This window comes from Entelurus aequoreus, linkage group LG17, assembly GCF_033978785.1.
Source record: "Entelurus aequoreus isolate RoL-2023_Sb linkage group LG17, RoL_Eaeq_v1.1, whole genome shotgun sequence".
NCBI classification, from domain to species: domain Eukaryota; kingdom Metazoa; phylum Chordata; class Actinopteri; order Syngnathiformes; family Syngnathidae; genus Entelurus; species Entelurus aequoreus.
Window position 1 is genome coordinate 8,038,265 of NC_084747.1, and position 15,713 is coordinate 8,053,977.

Genomic DNA, 15,713 nt, shown 5'->3' on the forward strand with positions numbered 1-15,713 from the left:
GGCTTTGTACCATATGTCGTGTTTGATTTGGTCCTCTGAAAGTAGAATTGGTCGGTGGGATTTGTGTGCACTTGCAGCTTCCTTTACAACATTGAGATATTTGGTGAAAGACGATTGCACTTCCATTTTGTCCTCTCCATTTTCCATCATCTCCATGATATGTTTCTGCATGTTGCTTGCCTTGTTTAATTTGGATCTTCTCTCCTTCTGAAGTGTTTCTGTGTATCTAACTGACATTCAAACTTAGTCCTTTTCCAAAACGAACGAACACTATAGTTTTCGACTTATTGTACAGCCTTTACCTTTGGGGTGATACAGAGGCCGACTGTGTTGACCAGTTTGACGCGTGTAAATGATATAATGTCCAGTACTGTAGTTGTGTGTTTGGATATGACAATCCGTTTATTCCAAGCTATCTAAATTAAATCAAGTGTAAGTTATATAACAAAGTATGCTGACCTTGAGTGGCACATTATCACAGCATTGTTGTCACCACATGACACGACACGACACGGTCGAAAACGGTTTGTCCTCCAATCGCCCTGTCCATGCTCACACCTGAACCCAATTTAGGAGGCTACCATGGTAACCGCACGATAGCAACAGTCCCCTCCCTGTCAACACTTCCTGGTTCTTAACAGGAAGTGGCGGACCAGGTTAATTGACATCACAGACCACGTTAAATTACGTGGCAGACCACTTTAAATGACAACGCGGGCCAATTTAAAAATGATGTGGCGGGCCATTGTAAATGATATGGCAGTCCACATTAAATGATGTGGAAGACCACATTAAATGATGTGACAGACTATATTAAATGATATGGCGGACCGCTTTAAAATAATGTGACGGGCCACATCAAATGGTGTGGCGCGCTACTTTGAATAATGTGACGACCACATTAAATGATGTGGGGAACCACTTTAAATGTGACGGACCACATGAAATTATATAACACAGTGGTCCCCAACCTTTTTGTAGCTGCGGACCGGTCAACACTTGAAAATTTGTCCCACGGACACATTTTTTTCATAAGGAAATACAATCATGTGTGCTTACGGACTGTATACCTGCAGACTATATTAATCTATATTGATATATAATGTATATATTGTGTTTTTTCTGTTGATTTATTTTTTTTAGAATTTTTTTTAATTTAATTTTATTTTTTTTAATTTCTTGTGCGGACTACGATAAATGACATCCCAGACCACATTAAATGATGTGACGGACCAAAATAAATGATGTGACGGACCAAAATAAATGATGTGGCAGACCACATTAAATGGTAAATGGGTTGTACTTGTATAGCGCTTTTCTACCTTTCTAAGGAACTCAAAGCGCTTTGACACTATTTCCACATTCACACACACATTCACACACTGTTGGCGGGAGCTGCCATGCACGGCGCTAACCAGAACCCATCAGGAGCAAGGGTGAAGTGTCTTGCTTAAGGACACAACGGACGTGACTAGGATGGTAATGTCAGGGCTTGGTAAAAGGATTGGACTCAGATGCAGAGTAGGGAACTTGACAGGCTTTTATTTTGGCAGCTTCCTTTCACCTCCAAAGTCAAGGAATACAATACTATAATTAACCAAAAAACTACTCGATGAAAAAGGTTCCAAAAAATAGGAACAACTGAAAATCACTCCGAACGGAGGAAAACACAAAACCAAAGACGAACTAATAATTGGCGCAGTAAATGCTATAAAATGTATAAACAAAAAACGCTCCAATGGGAGGAATAAACAACAGCTATGAACAATTCTACACTATCTTATTTAATAAAGTTTAACAAAAATAGTCACTCAAAAATTGAGGAATTTAACTAATAACTTACCACTTCGGCTGAATAAAGTCAATAACAAAAAATCACTCTGCTGAGGAGGAAAAAGGAAAACTCAAAATAGCCACGAAGGGATTCAAGAACATGGAACATAGACTGGTTACAAGGCAAGGCATGGACATGGACGTAGACGCTGGAAAGTACGAATGAACGAAACAATCTGGCACAGAACAAAGGAAGGAGTGGGCTTATAAGACACATGAGGGTAATTGGGAACAGGTGGAAACAATCAGGGAACAGGGATGACGTCAGACTGATGACACAAAAGGAAGGGCAAGTGACCTGAAACGAGAGGAGAGTTACTTTTCAAAATAAAACATGAAAATCACAAGACAGAAAAAAACCAAGACAAGACATCCCTCACCGCGGTGTGACAGATAGAAGGTGGGGATTGAACCAGTAACCACACCATTTGATGTGGCCCGTCACATTATTTTAAAGCGGTCCGCCATATCATTTAATATAGTCTGTCACATCATTTAATGTGGTCTTCCACATCATTTAATGTGGACTGCCATATCATTTACAATTAGTCCGGCCCGGTGTTTGGGGACCACTGATATATCAGACCACTTTAAATGACATGTCGGACCACATCAAATTATGTAGCGGGCCACATAAAATAAAGTGGCGGGCCAGATGTGGCCCCAGTGCCTTGAGTTTGACACCTGTGAGAAACAACATGTCCGCCAAAAACGGTTGAATTCTAAAGCTCCTTCTCTAATATTAACTTTGAAAAGATTTGGACTGAACATCAAATATTTTTCATGACAAACAACGTGAAATAACTACACGTCAAAAGTATTCACAAATTCTACTTTCGTGACCAGTGTTGGGACTAACACATTACAAAGTAACGCATTACTGTAACACCGTTATTTTCGGCGGTAACTAGTAGTCTCAACGCGTTATTTTTTATATTCAGTAACTCAGTTACCGTTACTACATGACGTTTTACTGCGTTATTTTACGTTATTTTTTATGTAGTATCGGCTAGAAACTGAGAAGATCTGAGTGTGTTTTATTGGAGAGTTGCAGCGTCGTCCTTCTGATTCTTCCTGTGTCACAAGGGGGAGAAGAGAAGAGGCGCGCTGTGTGTGTGTTGGGGGTGATGTCTTGTTTACTAACAAGACATCATAATAATAAATAATAATAATGGATTAGATTTTAAATAGCGCTTTTCTATTATTAGATACTCAAAGCGCTCACAGAGAAGTGAGAACCCATCATTCATTCACACCTGGTGGTGGTAAGCTACATTTGTAGCCACAGCTGCCCTGGGGTAGACTGACGGAAGCGAGGCTGCCAGTTTGCACTTACGGCCCCTCCGACCACCTCCTATCATTCATTCATCATTCATTCATCAGTGTGAGCGGCACCGGGGGCAAGGGTGAAGTGTCCTGCCCAAGGACACAACGGCAGCGATTTGGATGTCAAGAGGCGGGGAGCGCACCTGCAACCCTCAGGTTTCTGGCACGGCCGCTCTACCCACTACGCCATGCCGCTCCATGCCGAAGTCGAGTTTGTTAACATGGAGATATTCTCACTACTTTTCTTTTGTCGCGCACAAAGAAAATACAATTTTTGTTAAATATAAGTTGTGTCTTGGATCAAAGATCCTATCTACTGCCCAAAACAGCAATTCAAATCTGCTGAAACAGCTACAAAAGCAACATGCTTCGACAAAGCTAGTAAAGAAAGACACACTTCACCTCCACCATCACCCAAGCAACAGCGGCTGGATTTTAACGGAGGGACTGCCAGCAAGGACAACATTGATAGAGCCATTGCAGCGTATGTGCTAGAAGACATGCAGGCTATTTCTACAGTGGAGTCACCCGCTTTCAGGCAGCTAATTAGCATGATAGCGGGCGTCAAACAGCAAATGGCACGGAACACATTTTCCAAGTGCCTGGACAGTTAGGACATAAACATGGAAAGCGAGCTAAAGAAAACACTCAAAACTCTGTCTCTGCTCATCATTCAGCACTGAAGGTACACACTCTGTCAATTCTCTTATATACTCTTTCATTCTAGACTTCTAGAGTGTTTGATTATCACATCACTCTAAATGTATAGACTATAAAGTTCACAAACATAAAGAGGGATCCTGGTGGGCCAGGCCAATATTTCCTTATCTCTAAACTAAAACTGGGGAAATGTGTAGAGTGTTCTGGGCTTCAGTACAGTGTTGATCTCCTGAAGACATGATTTTATTTCACAATTCCTTGAGAGAAAAAAATGCCTGGTTAGGCTTTGTGTATGTCATGTGTCCCTTCCTTGGGTGAAGACAGGTTTACAGCTATGTTGTTATTATGCTGTTTGTTACTTATGTATGTTATGTTGCAGCTATTTAAAAGAGTTCTGTCAATTTGTTCTGGCCTGAAATAAATTGGCCCTTTGAAACATATCTTTGTCTTTGTGTGTTGTATGTAGACCACATTGTTTGTGTGTTGTATGTAGACCACATTGCTTAGCAGAGTTCAGTGATGCAAATGCATGTCAAGTTGATCATCACATTGTATTATTCCCCAGTGCAATAACAGTACTGAAATGAAGGCTAAAAGGGCATTAATGGGAGCCGTAGAAAAAACAACTAAATAGTTACTTTTCACAGTAATGCATTACTTTTTGGTGTAAGTAACTGAGTTAGTAATAATACTAATAATAATGGATTCGATTTATACAGCGCTTTTCTAGGCACTCAAAGCGCTTCACAGAGAAGTGAGAACCCATCATTCATTTTTACAACTCATTCATTCATCATTCATTCCCCGGTGTGAGTGGCACCGGGGGCAAGGGTGAAGTGTCCTGCCCAAGGACACAACGGCAGCGATTTGGATGGTAAGAGGCGGGGAGCAAACCTGCAACCCTCAGGTTTCTGGCACGGCCGCTCTACCCACTACACCATACCGCACTGACACTGAGTTACTTTTGAAATAAAGTAACTACTAACTGTAACTAGTTACTGGTTTTCAGTAATTAACCCAACACTTGTTCGTGACACAATTCTGTCCAAATTCATGCAGGATATTTCTCAAGTATGCGTCTTGAAAAATAAAGTATTTATTTTTTTCCAAATATTCTGGACTGGACTTTCTGTTTAGTATTCATAATAATACACTTTTTGATTTTAAAGAAGAAATGGTTCTGTTTTTTTTGACAACGTCGTTTTCTTGTCACGCTGTTAAAACTTTTGTCTCCTAAAAAAATCCGATATTCACACATCCAGAGTGTCGTCATGTTAATCAATACTTTTCGTTTTATTTTGAAATAGTAATGAAAAATTACGACAACAAAACAGATCATACAAGTCCCACATTTTAAAAAGCATAACAACTATTTCAGTCAAAGACAAATTGAAGAATTAATGCATAATATGGGACTTTTGTTTTATTTTTTAAAACTAATAATACCTGGGATTTATATAGCGCTTTTCTAAGTACCCAAAGTCGCTTTACATGTAGAAAAACTAGTTTTCTTATGACAATGATCTTATGAAAAAATACTAGGATTTCACAGCATTTAACAGTATTTTTTCGCAGTAAAATATCGTCAACATTTGTAAACAAACGACTTTACCAGTTAAGATACTTTTATATTTCCCAGCAATGAACTGTTATGTCACAGTAAAATAATGTACTCAGTCCAATATCACAAGAAATCACAGTAAATTCAATCTGATCGACCAATCTGATAGAAATAAGTCATTTGTGAAGCGTGTGAAGACTAAAGACAGACAAGTGAGGTTCACTGTGTTCAGGGCACTCTACCAGACCGGAAGTTATAGTTTACACATACGATGTCCGAATGAAACACACACATATTGTCACATTCCTGTCAAGAAAGCATGAAGGACACAATAAACATTACAAAAACAACAATTATCAACAGAAAAATAATAATAAAACAAATAAAATAAAATAAAATAAAAAGTGTTTGGACCGGAAGTAGTTGAATTTCGGCGCATGCGCAACCGAATCGAGCAGCTCAGAGACATTGGTGGCGAGGAAGATGGCGGACTGAGCTTTACCGAAAAAGATTCAGATTTACCACCTAAAAGCGATTTAGATTCTCAAACATTTATTTTATATTAAGCCCACAAAACAAGGGTTGGAGCGATGGCGTGTTATTTAAAGTGAAGATTGAAGACGTGATAGAAGATGGACGACTACTGCTATGCTAAGATGGCGACGTCCGCTAAAAGAGAACATGAAAGAGAATCAGCGCCACCAACTTCCAGCAAATCACCAACGGAGATAAAGACGAAAGATGAAGGTGAGTGACTTGAAAACTATCATGAGCCCCGAAATTAGCATTAATGAGAAATTAGCCGACCTTGTTGAAGAATGTAAAGAAAGAGCCGCCATGATTGTTAGCTTGAAGAAGGCAGTGGAGTTCACATCAGAGGAGATGAAAGAATGCAAAAGTTTTATCCGTTTTTTACAAATCAAAATATATTTTTGGATCGTAAATATGTATTTTCAGAAAAAAACATTGCAAAAAGCCAAACATTCCATTGTTCAGATGTAGACTGACTTCTTTGACAAGTTCGACTCACTACAGTCCTACCTCGCTTTTTCTTCCTAACACTTCGTTGAAAACACAATCATGGAGGAAAAATGCTGTAAAAACATTTGTAAATACAATTAGTGATGTGGCGTGTGGACAAAATGTATATCACAATAAATATCAGCATGTTCTGTGCATCAGAAAAATATTCACAGCGCTTCACAGTTTCCACATGTTGTTATGTTACAGCTTTATTCCACAATGGAATACATTCATTTTTATCCTCAAAATTCTACACACAATACCGCAAAATGACAACGTGAAAAGTGTTTTATTTTTTTAATGTACAAGTTGGATGGGAAGCGTTGGTTTTCATCCAGGATGTCTTTGTACCAAATGAATAAATGTGCAACATTTGAACTCATAATTCATAAGGCGTGATTAAATAAGGCTGTAACATAACAACATGCGGAAAAAGTGAAGAGCTTTGAATACTTTCCAGATACACTTTCTATATTGGTGATGCTGCTCATTCACCCAGGAAGCAAGCCAGCTAGCTTAAATGCTAACAGGAATACAAGACACAAATATTATTCTTCAAAATCTTTGAAATGATAAGTTGTAATATATTCACATTCCAGGTATTCCTCATAAAACATGTTTGGGACATGAGGCCATTTGTTTTTTTATTTATTTTTTTATTCATTACAAGAAATTGCAGTTTTTGTATCACTGCCCCACTCTTCCTCAAGTGGACTCAACAATGACCCCAAGCAGTTCCTATGGAATCTTCTATAAAGCTTTAATTATTAACCTTTAATTATTAACCTTTCAGTCTTAACCTTTAATTATTAACCTTTCATTCTTAGCAACTTTGACTGTTTCACTTACACATCTGATGTCATCTCTCACATATGATGCAACTTTGACTGTCAATACTGTCCCACTTACACATCTGATGTCATCTCTCACATATGATGCAACTTTGACTGTCAATACTGTCCCACTTACACATCTGATGTCATCTCTCACATATGATGCAACTTTGACTGTCAATACTGTCCCACTTACACATCTGATGTCATCTCTCACATCTGATGTAACTTTGACTGTCAATACTGTCCCACTTACACATCTGATGTCATCTCTCACATCTGATGCAATTTGACTGTCAATACTGTCCCACTTACACATCTGATGTCATCTCTCACATCTGATGCAACTTTGACTGTCAATACTGTCCCACTTACACATCTGATGTCATCTCTCACATCTGATGCAACTTTGACTGTCAATACTGTCCCACTTACACATCTGATGTCATCTCTCACATCTGATGCAACTTTGACTGTCAATACTGTCCCACTTACACATCTGATGTCATCTCTCACATCTGATGCAACTTTGACTGTCAATACTGTCCCACCTACACATCTGATGTCATCTCTCACATCTGATGCAACTTTGACTGTCAATACTGTCCCATTTACACATCTGATGTCATCTCTCAAATGTGATGCAACTGGCAGGAGAGAAACATGTCTAGTTGTGATCGGTGGCCATGTTGGCAAGCGAAGTAGTAGATAAAATGAATATACAATGTTAGCTATCAACGTTCGGAGCAGTGTTTATTTTGACATCAGTTTTCAATTTAGATTTGATCATAGTCTTTTGACGAACATGTGTTTTAGTCATATTTTAGTCCTCTAAATGTATTTAGTTTTAGTTGACTAAATTCCTCAACAAGACCATTCATATTTCAAATAGAAACTTTCACACTAACCTTATTATGTGTTATTATTTTAGCTAAAATGAAGCATTTTAAAAAATGAACGTTGAATGATATATGAATAAAAAGGTCACAATGAAGAAACAAATTAGTTTTCTTCTAGATTGGCGGGCAAGCTTGCCTATGGGTACTACAAAAGTAGTGGTTGAGTAAACAGTCTTGCTCCTTCTCTACTATCCTTAATAGTAACTTTAATTCAGTAAAGTATGAGTCATTTGGAAATATTAGTTTAGGCTTACTTCCTGTAGCGTAGATGTCACAATGATTAGCCTTCGGATGGCTTTTCAAGTTGGTTGTATTTTAACCAGGGAAAATGGAGCCACACGCTTTACGATGTGTCTTGTTGTCTGCCGTTGCAAATGTAAAATATGTCCATCTTTCTTCCAGGCGTAGAAGACTTATTGTAATGTTGTGTGTATTTATACAGCAGGTATGTAACGATATGAGAACTTCATATCACGGTTATTGTGACCAAAATGATCACTGCTATCATTATTATCGCAGTATTGTGAAATGTGCTTAAAAAGCTTTTTAAACATAGCTAAAATAAATAGACACATTGTTCGAAAAGCCATTATTTTGCAAGTCTTGTGTTTCAGTGTTTTAGTCTTCGTGTTTTATCTGTTTTAATAGCTAAACTTGCTGTAAATGTTGTACTGTGGCACTTTAAGATTTATTCAAACAAAAAGTGCATAACAAATCAAATGTATTTTAATTATATATCACTTCTGGTGAGCGTTTGTCGTACTCTGTTTAGCGGTACTTGAATGCACCGTTAAACTACCTCCTCTCTTTTCCTCTGACGAAAGATCGATCTTCATAATTTCGTGTTTCGAGAGCACAGCTTGTAGGTTCAATTTGCACAATTGAACATCTTAGTTGCTCAGACAGTAATATGATTGGGGTATGTTGTGTTTAACGGGGAAAGACGTATGTCTCTTGTTTTCATGTTAGCATTTAAGCTAGCGAGCTGGCACTGGTAAGTCTGCCGTCATTTGATCAAAGTGCATTCATCAATCTCAGTTTTTGGATATCTTTAATTTCTAAGGGTAATACCGACCTCCGGGAGTTTTGCCGCCGTCGTCATTATTGCCCTTTATCGTTGCATCCCTACAATATAGTCTTGTTTCCAGGTGAAAAATGCAAACACTCTGTCTTAGTACATAACCCAAAACCAGTGAAATTGTCACGTTGTGTAAATGGTAAATAAAAAGAGAATACAATGATTTGCAAATCTTTTTCAACTTATATTCAATTGAATAGACTGCAAAGACAAGATACTTATCATTCGAACTGGTAAACTTTGTTATTTTTTTGCAAATATTAACTCATTTGGAATTTGGTGCCTGCAACATGTTTCGAAAAAGATGGCACAGGTGGCAAAAAAGACTGAGAAAGTTGAGGAATGCTCATCAAACACTTATTTGGAACATCACACAGGTGAACAGGCTAATTGGGAACAGGTGGGTGCCATGATTGGGTATAAAAGCAGCTTCCATGAAATGCTCAGTCATTCACAAACAAGGATGGGACGAGGGTCACCACTTTGTCAACAAATGCCTGAGCAAAACAGTTTAAGAACAACCTTTCTCAACCAGCTATTGCAAGGAATTTAGGGATTTCACCATCTACGGTCCGTAATATCATCAAAAGGTTCAGAGAATCTGGAGAAATCACTGCACGTAAGCGGCAATGCCCGTGAGCTTTGATCCCTCAGGCGGTACTGCATCAAAAAGCGGCATCGGTGTGTAAAGGATATCACCACATGGGCACAGGAACACTTCAGAAGTTGAAAATGATTTGCAAAGCATTGTATTCTGTTTTTATTTACCATTTACACAAGGTGACAACTTCACTGGTTTTGGGGTTTGTAGTTGATGTTCTGATTGGATCCCCGCCAGTATTTCCTGTGTGCTGCCATGATTGGAAAGATTCCTAACTTGTTCCACCCGCCTAGCTGGAGACAAAATTAAGTATGATTGGATTTCTTCTCTGTCAACATTTTCGCCTTGTTTTTATTCGTCGACCAAATCGTCAATTCATTTTGCCATTGTTGACAAATAGGTTGTTGACGATAACTAAGACAAACATTTTTACACAACAAAATGAACACCACAGTTCAGTTCAGTTCAGTTCCAGTTTATTTGGAACATGCAGACAATGCAATGTAATTCATCACATATTTCCAGTTGTTTCATTACAGCACGTCCGAAATGGAGTAGGAAGAAGCTAAGCTTATTAAATCCTACCCCTTTTCATACCATAGCAATTTCATCCCATTTCCTTGGTCTCTGTAACAGAACAGTGAATGAATAAATAATATTCCATAGTAAATAAACAAATATTAAATACATAAATATTTACCTAAAAAAGAAAGGGTTCAAGATGTTCATCATAATTATTGTTCTGTGTACTTAGTGAACACTCGTAGTTTGAACAGTCTCTTAAAGTGAATCATATTGGTGCTCTGTTTGATTTCTTTGCTTAATCCATGCCATCATTTAATTCCACATACTGATATACTAAAGGTTTTAAGTGTTGCACAAACATACACATGTTTTAAATTAGATTTTCCTCTAAGGTTATATTTGTCCTCTTTTGTTGAGAAGAATTGTTGCACATTCTTGGCTAGCAGGTTATAGTTTTCTTTGTACATCATTTTAGATGTTTGCAAATGCACCAAGTCGTTGAATTTCAATAATTGTGATTCAATAAATAAAGGGTTGGTATGTTCTCTATATCCAACATTCTTTGTAACACCATTTGTCAGGTTCAAACACTGATGACATCTATTAAACAAGACAAGAGGCAAAGAATTAAACAGAGACAGAATTCAATTTGGACTCAATATTGAGGAGAGTCATCTGTACACTGTTCCCTTGCACAGTATCTCAGCACGCTCTGCCAAAAGATTGCACGCCTCCTTCTTTTATTTTTGGACCCTCCCACATGGCCACCACTGCTTCCAAAGGACAAAGGTTCGTAAAATAATTCAAAAAGAGTTCCATAAAATAGTTCAAAAAGAGTTCGTAAAATACTTCAAAAAGAGGTCGTCTGGAAATTGGGCAGATCCTGCCATCTCTCCGCTTTGAAGTCCTTGGGTTAGAACAATATCTTTCTGTTGATTACCATACATGAGAGAAAACAGGAACACCTTCATGTGGCTTTCCCCCTACACAGTGGAGTTTTACGAGCCTTACTCTTGGTAGGTTTCAAAGACGGCTTTTGTCTTCTCACCGGACCCTCAATGTAACACAAAGTTTTTGTGATCATTTAGAAACAATTATTCTAACACCGTTAGTGAATGAAGCGCACATTTGTAGTTATTTCCCCATATTTCTGCACAATAACTCAGATATGTAACACTAGTGAGCAGTACAGAATATGAAGTGATTTTTGGTCTAGAACATGTTTTGCTTCGTTATTGACGTGTTTCTTGCTACTTTATGTTGTATTTTTTTTACATGAGGTTTCCAGTTCATTTTGATCATCCATCATATGATTGCAAAGACCACAACGTGAGCTCCAGCAATCAGTGAGACTAAAGTCTGTCCCTGAAGCCGCTGCTCCTTCTCAAAGTTGTGTTTCAACTTCTATGCTAATGTTGGCCAAATGTCTTTATTTTGTTTTTCTGGGCTCCACTTCCAGTTATGTGAGGGGGAAGAGGCACAACAGTGATTGGACAATTATGTTGTGAGGAGCCTGACTTTCGCCATGATGGATGGACAGGCACACTCACGCACACACACGTACACAAACACACACAGACGTACACAAACACTCGTAGACAAACACATACAGGACCCCGGTCCACAAAGGCGGATTGTCCCATGCAGGATTATATCGTGTACTGTTGCATCCCTACTATTTTCTACTATCTTGTAACATATATGTTTGCCATGTTGGATCAAGTTAATGTACGCTAACAGCTGATCACCATGATCAACCTGAAATGAATCAAAATCATGCAACCGCCTATGAACCATCCCTATGAACAACACAAATATTATGCATCGTAATTCAACACATTGAACTTATTTGTGTTCCTCAGACGTCCAGCAGCTGATTGGTCATCCTGAAGGACTTCCGCCGCAGCTGCAGGGAGGAAGTTCCACTTTGAAGCAGGAGACTCCACAGCTACTTCACATTAAAAAGGAAGAGGAGGAACTCTGCATCACTCAGGAAGGAGAGTGTCTTCAGTGGTCAGAGGAAGGTGATACCACCAAGTTACCACTGACTGTTGTCTTTGTGAAGACTGAGGATGATGAAGAGAAACCACAAGTGGACAACCTCTTAGCTTCACTATCAGATAGTGAGGCTGAAGACGAGGTTGAAGTAACTTTGAGTAGCGATACAGACTGTGAAGGTGATATGAGGACTCACACTGACAACAAACACGCCGACTGCTTTAAAAAGAAGAAATGTAAAACAACTTTGAGCTGTTTAGTTTCTGGTACAAAATGTTCTAAAAAGAGCAGTTTGACTGAAGACATGAGAACACACACAGGAGAAAAAACTTTTGATTGTTCAGATTGTGGTAAAAGCTTTTGTCACAAGAGCAGTCTGACAGAACATCTGAGAACACACACGGGAGAAAGACCATTTTATTGTTCAGTCTGCGGTAAAAGCTTTTCACACAAGAGCAGTTTGACTCAACACATGAGAACACACACAGGTGAAAAACCATATAAGTGTACGGTTTGCGGTAAGGGCTTTTCTAAAAACAGCACTTTGACTCAACACATGAGAACGCACACAGGAGAAAGACCGTTTTATTGTTCACTTTGTGGTAAAAGCTTTTCTCACAAGAGTGGTTTGACTCAACACATCAGATCACACGCAGGAGAAAAACAACGCATTTGTCCAGTTTGCGGCAAAAGCGTTTCTCTAAATAGTAGTTTGGCTAAACACATGAGAACGCACACAGGTGAAAGACCATTTAATTGCTCAGTATGTGGTAAAAGCTTTACCCAACGGTGCCATTTGACTCAACATATGAGTACCCACACAGGAGAAAAACAATTCAATTGTTTAGTTTGTGGTAAAAACTTTTCACAAAATAGCAGTTTGACTCAACATATGAGAACACACACAGGAGAAAGACCTTTTGATTGTTCAGTTTGTGGCAACAACTTTTCTCACAAGAGCAGTTTGACTCAACATATGAGAACACACACAGGAGAAAAACTATTTATCTGTTCAGTTTGCAGTAAAAGCTTTTCTCAAAAGCGAGTATTGCATGTACACATGAGAACACACACAGGAGAAAGACCATTTAATTGTTCAGTTTGCTGTAAAAGCTTTTCTCACAGTGGAAATTTGACTCAACACATGAGAACACACACTGGAGAAAAACCCTTCACTTGCTCATTTTGTAGAAAAAGCTTTTCCAACAAACTCAACTTGACTCGACACAAAATGAAACACGTGGGTTAAAAATAACACACATCTGTTTGCAGTATACGTTATTCTCAAGGTAGCATGACATGTTGTAAATGTACTCCTCCAATTCATAGCGAACGCTTTTTATCGACACATTTTGACTGAACACATTTGTCATACACCCTGGAGAAAACCCTTTCAGTCGTTCATTTCGCCGTCAAAGACATTCTTGATGAAATGTCCAATGAGAACATACACAGGAAAAACATGTGTAAATACTTAGTTTGTCGCACAGAAGACAGATAAGACACATAAAAACATACTCAGAGAAAAACCATTTTTTTGCTTAGTTTGTGGTAAAACATTTGAACAGAGACTAGGTTCTAGATCCTCTTTTGTTCCAAAGTAGTCATGGTCTCTCTGCCATGATTAGTGGCAGCAAACACACAACTCTCTCGATGCTGTTGTTGATGAAAGTAGCGTGAGATTGCATCAATCCGCCCAGATACTAAATTGCTGATAGAGGACTTAAAATAACCGAAATAGCGTATTTATAACATGTTGTAATTTTGTCTGTCACTAATTGTGTATAAAATGTTGTTTGTGTTTTGTAGATATTTTGAAATGCTTATTGGTGGCATAGTTGACTCCCCATTACCCTCATGCTCGGTTTTCAAGCAACGAGTATCGCCACCCTCGCCCGTCCCCTCTCGCTATTTGTGTGGAAGAGAGTCCAGCCTCTCTCGAGAGGACCGGTTCCAGACCCCTTGCTGTGCGTTGAATTAGGTTTGACTAGATTCAGCCGGAACTTCTCCACCTGGCACTCAAGCTCCTTACCCCCCAGCGAGTTGACATTCCACGTCCCAAGAGCTAGCTTCTGTGGTCCAGGATCAGACCTCCGAGGACCCTGCCTTTTGAGTAGTGAGTTCATTGGAGGCGGGGACCCTCGTTTCCTCTTCATGGGGCCAGGCGCTTGCCATTGAGCCTTACCTCTAAGCCTTGCTCCACAAGGGGGCCCGGGTGACCCGCTTTTGGGCGGGAAAATCTGTCTTTCTCGTAAATGACTTTGAGTTGCTCTTTTTCTGGTCCCTCACCTAAGACATGTGACATGCACACTCCCCTACAACCATCAGGTGGCAGAACAGAGAGCTTTTTCATTCAAAAATGTGTTCTGTAAAAACTAATGTAATGTGTTCCAATAGGAAAAATGCACATTAAAAGTTATAAATAGCCAATATTCGTCATGTCTTTTACTGGGGTAACAAAATTGCCAAAAATATAATCGAAATATCTGGTATCACCAATCAGTACTTGGCATATGAAGAGGAGGAGAAGAAAAGGTGGATAGACCGGAACGGGGGTGTCAAACAGGTTTTTTATTGAGGGCCACATTGCTATTATGACTCCCCTCAGAGGGCCACTTTAATTTATGTGGTGGACTACATAAAATGAAGTGGAGGACCACGATAAATGACATCACAGTCCACATTAAATTATGTGACGTACCAAAATAAATGATGTGGCAGACCACAATAAATGATGTGGTGGGCCAAATTAAATGAGGTGGCAGACTATATCAAATTATATGGCGGACCACATTAGCTAATGTAACGGGCCACATCTAATGATGTGGCGGACTACTTTGAATAATGTGACGGACCACATTAAATGATGTGGGGAACCACTTTAAATAATGTGACGGACCAAATTAAATGATGCGGCGGACCGCAATAAATGAAGTGGCAGACCACTTTAAATAATGTGACAGACTATATCAAACGATATGGCGGAACACTATAAAATAATGTGACGGGCCACATTAAATGATGTGGGGAACCACTTTAAATAATGTGATGGGCCAAATTAAATGATGCGGCGGACCGCAATTAATGATGTGGCAGACCACTTTAAATAATGTGACAGACTATATCAAACGATATGGCGGAACACTATAAAATAATGTGACGGGCCACATTAAATGATGTGGGGAACCACTTTAAATAATGTGACGAACCAAATGAAATGATATAACAGACCACTTTAAATGACATGTCGGACCACTTCAAATGATGAGGCGGTCCAGATCTGGCCCCAGGGCCTTGAGTTTGACACATGTGAGAAAGAACATGTCCGCCAAAAACGGTTGAATTCAAAAGCTTCTTCTCTAATATTAACTTTGAA

At 39.0% G+C, this 15,713-nt stretch overlaps 2 protein-coding genes across 3 annotated transcripts in view; both read left to right on the forward strand.

The window, feature by feature from the left end:
- Window positions 1–15,713, forward strand: part of LOC133632267 (gastrula zinc finger protein XlCGF17.1-like) — a 144,097-nt gene that overhangs the window by 99,744 nt on the left and 28,640 nt on the right. The window lies entirely within an intron of this gene.
- The window catches only part of LOC133632244 (zinc finger protein OZF-like), a 16,941-nt gene continuing 7,067 nt past the window's right edge, over window positions 5,840–15,713 (forward strand). The window contains exons 1-3 of one of the 2 annotated variants that reach the window (XM_062024574.1): window positions 5,840–6,127; window positions 12,202–12,516; window positions 14,147–14,759. In XM_062024574.1, the coding sequence (XP_061880558.1) occupies window positions 6,013–6,127; window positions 12,202–12,516; window positions 14,147–14,175 (459 nt within the window). In that variant the 5' untranslated portion in view covers window positions 5,840–6,012 and the 3' untranslated portion in view covers window positions 14,176–14,759. Of the gene's footprint in view, window positions 6,128–12,201 lie in introns of those variants that run through there. The other variant, XM_062024572.1, reaches the window with a different exon arrangement.